General features: G+C 40.6%; 1 protein-coding gene across 1 annotated transcript in view; it reads right to left on the bottom strand.

The window, feature by feature from the left end:
- Positions 1 to 820: 820 nt before the first annotated feature.
- LOC135495184 (ras-related C3 botulinum toxin substrate 2-like) overlaps positions 821 to 7177 on the bottom strand; it is a 23396-nt gene continuing 17039 nt past the window's right edge. Inside the window, exon 6 of the mRNA XM_064783663.1 lies at positions 821 to 6584. Coding sequence (XP_064639733.1) covers positions 6507 to 6584 — 78 coding nt within the window. The 3' untranslated portion in view covers positions 821 to 6506. The remainder of the gene's footprint in view (positions 6585 to 7177) is intronic.

Genomic DNA, 7177 nt, shown 5'->3' with positions numbered 1-7177 from the left:
CATGGAGAGTCACAACCATGTCCCCATCTCTGGACAGAGTACACCTATAGCCAATCCTTGGAGAGTCACAACCATGTCCCCATCTCTGAACAATGTAGGCCTATAGCCAATCCTTGGAGAGTCACAACCATGTCCCCATCTCGGGACAGAGTACACCTATAGCCAATCCCTCTCCAGAGACAGGGAGATGCTGATGGTTATAGTTCTACTCAGTCCTTAGACATGGTTATGACTCTCTTATGATTTCCTCTGAGACAGGGGCATGGTCACAGCGCTTCAAGGATGTCTAGAGATGGGGACATTGTTCCGATACTCTCCATGGATTGGCTACAGTTCTACTCTATCCAGCGAAAGGAACATGGTATTGGCTATACATGCATTGGCTATTGGTAAACTCTGTCTGGAGATGGGGTTGTACATGTAGTTTTGATTTTTCTTCCTTCACTTGGTGTAGGTTTACTCTGTCCAGAGACAGGTATGTGGTTGTGACTCACCAGAAATTGGCTATAGGTCGACTCTGTCCAGAGATGTGGACATTGTTGTGACTCTCCAATGATTGGCTATAGGTGTACTCTGTCCAGAGATGGGGACATGGTTGTGACTCTCCTCCATAGGTTTGATGAGTTTTTTTATGCATTGATTTTTTTCAGTGGCTAAGCTAGTCTGTCCCAAAATGGGGTCTTGGTTCTCCTCAATGGGGTGGACCATTCTGTACAAAGGTGGTACTTTCCCAATTGAGTCCACATATTACCTCAAAGGTTTTTGTTCATAATCAAAGATTTTGGGTTATCTGATGCTGCCAGATAAAAGACGACGACTCTGGCTATTTTTCTTTGTCATTATTATCATAATTTACAATCTTCATACAAGCTCACATGAAGTATATATAGTTCAGTCTGTCCCAAATTGAGTCAAATTTCAAGTGCATCAGTAGGAATTTCCCGTACATAACACACATATGAAATGAACCAATTTAGGGCGGGCAAAAGTCCATTATACACAATTCCATAAAATCGGTTCAAGACAGAACACAGTTACATCACAACACTGATTATTTTCAAAAGGGTCATAGGGTCACATTGCCACGGTTACATGAGTAACCTGGCAATATTACCCGTGAATAAGTTAACCTTGCAGGTCTGAGGTGACAGAGCTTTCACATTGAAACAGGAATTGTAACGGTACTGCTATCTGTAAATCAATCAACACCTGAACATTCAAAAATTAGAAAAGATTTCCAATTTTCAATTTGGTTACAGGAGATTTGATAACAGACAAGGCCTGCGCATGAATTTGTTTCAAAATATCATGAAGTTTTCTACCTCATCTATGAAATAGTGACAAAATACAGGGTAAGATTTGACAAACCTTTTTGAACCTCCAGACGTTTAGTGGAAACTACACTCTCAGACTTTTGTTATCTATAAAAGTATTTTCACGACTGCTTGGGTAGACCTATCCCATAACCAAGGCCACTCAGAATTTCAGACACTGTCTACATTTACCTCAGACCCAAGGGTGGATTTTATATGAAGATTAATTCATGTGTTTATTTCCAATTTCTCTTCACCATGAAATGCATTATGCCGGATCATTTTGATTACGATGAAATGCAATTTCTTTTCTTAATATATGATGGGTCATAGATTCAGAAGGACAGAAACTTTTGCCAGTGTACCAAAATCCACTGAGCTTCCGCCAGTTTTTATCCTTTCACCACAAATTATTTGAATTTTTACACCTCAATTCTGAACAAGGATATCTTGGACAGGAAGTCTTCATTCCATCTCATCTCTTTTATAAATCTCCCTCCCCCACAACACAAAAAGATAGATGAAAGTGAAAGAAAAAGACTTAAATGCCTTGAAAACAAAGAGACTTTCGTGACCTACGTTAGTTATCGCATGTGATGAAATTTTCTCTTCTACAGTGGTTGTTGTAGTCACCAGTAACAAGAACTGGTCTTTGCTGCGACCAGAAATAAGATCAAACACTACTCATGTTCAACTGTTTTTATACTCGCAGACAAGTGATCTTTTAGTTGCTCATCACAGCAATAATTATCACAGGTTGCAGCGATAAAATTATCTCATTTGCAGGGCACTTTAGTCTTAGATTGAATTCGTGAATCATCTCCCCAGATCATTAAACTCCAGGCAAAAGCACTCAACCAGAGCTTGCATATTATTATAAAGATTTGCTTTTTACCACAATCGTCAAAACGTAGAACTGAAAACTGTCCCAATTTTGGACCCAGCCACCAATTTAAACAAGAACAGGACAATTTCGATTGCATCCAAAACATAATTTCAAAAGCAGCACGAGCATGAGTGATTACATTTTAGCTGTGAAAGCAGTCGAGTGAATAAATGAATCCCGTCACCGTGCTGGGCATTACTTGCTCATTGTACAATACCAAGCAATAGCAGACAATCGGCACCCTGGGGAATCAGCTGCCACCTCTCCGAGCATCGTCCACCTCTCCGAGTCAATACCAACCACCTCACCGAGCAAAACCAGCCTCGGACTGTAAACAAAGTCCTTGTATGGACTGGTGTGCAGCTTCTGCACTGTAGGAAGGCCATGCCAAGGAGCCTTGATCAGGCTTTTTAAATACCCGATGTACAAAACGGGTTTCAGCATTTTGGCCGCGACAGTTGACTTTGATTTCTCCCATACTCGCAACTGTAACAGCTCAACTTTAACCAGAGATGCAACCTCAGTTGAAAAACCGAAACATAGCTCCTTGGATCTCTTGGCATAGCCTATAAACCACAGTGAGGAAGTTGCAGTAAGCTGTACGGACCATTCGAGGGCCTCCAGTTCAAGGCTCGATTCGCTCGGAGAGGTGGTTGGCCATGACTTAGAGAGGTGGGAGATGCTTTAAGAGGTTGCAGCTGATTCCACAGGGTGATCAGGGACAACATGAGTCAGGTTGCTTGCTTGATCGCCATTGAAAAGTTGTGTAATTATTTTTTTCTCATTTTGAATGGCTTGCTGTTGTCCTTGGGCACCAACCATGCCCTGATGCCAAAATAAAAACATATTTCATCCGAGTGTTGCGTCTGGTAAAAATATATTGGAGAAGCCTGAAACGTAAATACAGCAGAACCTCCCTTAGCAGACACCTCTCTATTAAGGACACCCTCTCTATAAAGGACACTGGTTTTGGTCTCAAACTGGGTGTTTCCATTCAATTTGACCTCTCTCATCAGGACACCTCTCTATTAAGGACGGCACTTGCCAGTCCCGCGGGTGTCCTTTAATAATAGAGAGGTTCTACTGTTACCTGGTCATATTTTCCTCGGGTGAGGTAAAGATTTGTATGACACATAGTTGGCAACAACTACAAACTGCACAAGTACACATGGTCAACAGCAACCAAGTCATGGTCCAGGTTTATCTGTGACAACAGTCAGCTAGAAAATTCACAGTTCCTATTAAAACAATTCTAGAGTGGGTTAATCCGGTTGGTAGAAAAAAGTTTTACACAGATGTTACCAGAAGTAATACGTTCTAGAGATTGAATCAGCTCGCTTTCGTCATCAACCCTTCAGAGAAAAAATATGACCATCACAAACACAGCCTCTGGCGTCTCTAAGTACACAACAGAGCTAAAATGTATATAAAAAGCCTAAATGATATAAAAACCAAATTCAGAAAATAAATGTACATTGTGTATCCAAAAGGAGCAGATTGCACCAATTCCAGGCCGAAACCGGAATTCACTACACACTAAATCATACGGATCAGAGGCAGGGACGTAGGTACTAAATCCTATCCATCAGAGGCACGTTTACACATAGATACAGCATTTGACAATAGGAGGCAGAAGCAGACAATCTAGAACTAAACTACTGCTTTTCTACAACTACAGTTCAGTTTCGAACTTCTCTAAATGTCAATAAGCCAAGGTAACAATTTTTTAGGCATTTTTAGAAACAAACATTTGTGTCTAATTTGAGTTGGCACATGAACATAGAATTCCCAATTTGACATTTTTAAGTCTACAGTAGGCCTAATTAGGGAAGGGGATTTAAAAAATTGAGAAAAAGTTGCTGGCTGGCTTGGATAAATCAAACCAATATCATGTAATGCAAGGTCATCAACCAATTGCCAGCCATCAACTTGAAAAAGAAGTCTTCCTAACTTTGTTGCCAGTGAAACTAATCAGATCTTCATCCTATGGCTTTAGAAGCGTCTCGTCTTTAGGTCCCATCCCTTACAGAGCAAAGGATGATGACCATGGCATAGATAACAATTTCATCATGAACCTGCTCTAAATTGTTATGTGTCCACAATATAGACACTTTAGAAATTACGCGTAGATACAGCATTTGACAGTTGCTGTGGAACTTAATCAATGCCTCGGGACGAAAAAAATACCAGATTTCAAGAACTAGAAAAAATACTTCCATAATTCTTTTACTGACAACTACATACAATGGAGAACTTTGAAAGCCTTCGACAACTCCAAGCCAATGGCATCTCCTGTGCTTCTCATTGCCATGACAACTGGCAATCCAAGCACACAGTAGATAAACACCGCTTACAACTAGAACTCCCTGGAGAATCCGTTCCCAAGCGTGCCGATAATCTTATCGTCTTGGGCATTCAAGGCAGGGCTTCTAACTATTAACCGGGCAACCTGCCTGGGACAGTGCTGATTGAGCCCTGGGAGAATGTCTGCATCACAAGAAACAGGCAAAATTACCTGTGTCTATCTGGTAACATTGACAATATAACATCATACGCACTCAATTCTGAGGTACGCTCGGCAAGCTGGAAGACTTGCCTGATTATCGGCAATATGGGCAACTTATTCTCTAGGGTGTACATGTACTATGTAGTTACAGATACTGGACGCCTTCCAGATCACGCATGGCACAGAACAATTTTCATAGAATTCTTTTATCTTCTCCTAATTACGGCATAACAGGAAAGTTCATAATTTCTTAATTTCTATCACTGAAGTTCCTCCTAAATCTTCCATAGGATGCTCTGTGCTAAAGAATTTTCACTACAACATCAACCCTACTTTTTGAGACAGTCGCAATGTGACTCTTTTTGAGAAAAATCTGGATATAACTTCAACAAAATACAATCAGTATTGGAATAATTCCGTTGATCCCTTTACAAATATTCCCACATCTATTGTCTTATGATCGCATTTTTACATAATCCCACCCAACAGGCCCAACACCAAATAAATACGGCTCCGTTGTATTTTTCATGAGATTGCAAATCTTACCACGAATACTACAACAGGAGCCAAGAGTGATTTTATCACACAATGTCCAAAAATAATCCTCTGCTCCAAACCCAGTAAAAAACTGAATACATTTCATCAAGATTACAAGCACATATGAGTCTTAAACATTGAAGTTAGGAAGCAACAGACCTGGCCGCCCAGACACTTATTTAAGAAATTGATACTGGAGGTATTGGTTGTCTCACCAGCTTCCACATTTTGCACCAACCCAGGCAGTTAGGTTGCCCAACCGTAACCGCCGACTTCAAAACGAGGCTTCGTTTGCGCATAATACATTTACACTGTAATGTGCGGTTCGTTCTAAATCCAGATATTTTAGAATTGGATGCAATCAATCTCACATGGAAATACATACACACTATATACATTACATCTACATGTTGGGAAATGATATGCAAGACCCTTCAAATTTCATCCAATTTCACAGAAGCGAAAATTCACCAAACATGACTTGGGACTTTTTGGATAGCTGCGATCATTTTAAACAGTACCATAGAAGATTTTCTCGGTTTTTTACAATTATTTATCATATGTATACTTTGCAGCATTTTTAAAAAATGGCCTCCTGCTCACCTGCTAAAGCACACTTTCTCGTACATTGTCACGTGTACTGTTATGCACATAAACATATCTGTACATGCTTTACACTTTTAGTTTTTTAACTGGATGAAATTTAAAGAGTCTTTCATATCGACTCCCAACATGTAAATGTATACAGTGTATAATGTATATATTCACTCGACAGTGATGCAGTGCTAAGAGCAGGAATTCTGCCCAGTTACTTTCTTCACCGCTGTTCAATTATATGATGGACTGGTGGAGAATTTCCACAGCCACACACAATGCGTTGTCTAATCCTCCAGTGAATACATCCAAATAATCAGTCTGCACCAACATATACCTGAGGTTCAATTGAATTGGCGGGTAAATCCACTCGAGCTGATTTGATCTTAATTCACGGCTGAAAGTTGTAAAACCAGCTTCGGTGAAATCAGAATTTGCAAATCTGATACAGTGAGACATCTGGTGGTAGCAGAAGTAGTTGTCAGTGGCATAAGAGGCACATTTAATTACTGAACAGAGGCTCCTGGAGCAAGATTGCCGTTCCGTCACGGGCTGGGCGACCAAGTCTGCAAAAAACACACGCCCAAAGCGCCACCTTTGAAGCAGTCTGTGAATTGAACTAGAGTCGGCACAGTGTCGGATCTTGATAGCGTAGTACCAAGGGAGGAGGTCATAATACTGCGCACTTCCTGGGTGGTTTGGGGGTTGGTTGGGGCATTAACACGGCTCGAACCGCCTCATCAAAAACCTGCAAAATAAAGAAGTTTGTCAAATGCTTGGAGAAATCAATGCACATCATGCACTCTCCTTGTAAACAACACCGCTTTTCTTGAAAGTTTTGACGCTTAGGGATTATTTGTAAGTCATATCGTGTGTCATATCCCTGAAAAGACAGTTTACAAACACCCACTGATAGTTGCATTACATGTAGGCTAAAGATAGAGACCACGTTCGTTTTGGAAAATCATTTCACCATTGGAGCTTCACATGGGTTGTCTCGCCATGGCCTACACTTCCTTTTCATCTCAGAACGCTGAAGTAAGTCACTTGTAAAGTGCACTATACTGTAAATGCCAGGCTGTTGTCAGGGTTAAGAATTAATGTCTGTTCTACTGTATAATGCAGTCCTCCTTGATACCTAGACCAGACACACTTTTCAAAGATTTTAGTTCAACAGATTTTTCACAATTATTCATTGAAGTTAAGCACACGAGAGTAGGACGGCATTCACTTTCTGAAGCTCGCCAAGGACAGCTAACCAAGATTCTGAGACATCACAGCCATTCAAGTATGTTCCCCTTGGAAGAGCACTGTATTTTTCTTAACCTTGGTAATTGAATT

The sequence above is a fragment of the Lineus longissimus genome, chromosome 10 (genome assembly GCF_910592395.1).
Source record: "Lineus longissimus chromosome 10, tnLinLong1.2, whole genome shotgun sequence".
Taxonomy (NCBI): Eukaryota; Metazoa; Nemertea; class Pilidiophora; order Heteronemertea; family Lineidae; genus Lineus; species Lineus longissimus.
This window is presented reverse-complemented; position numbering and strand designations above follow the sequence as displayed.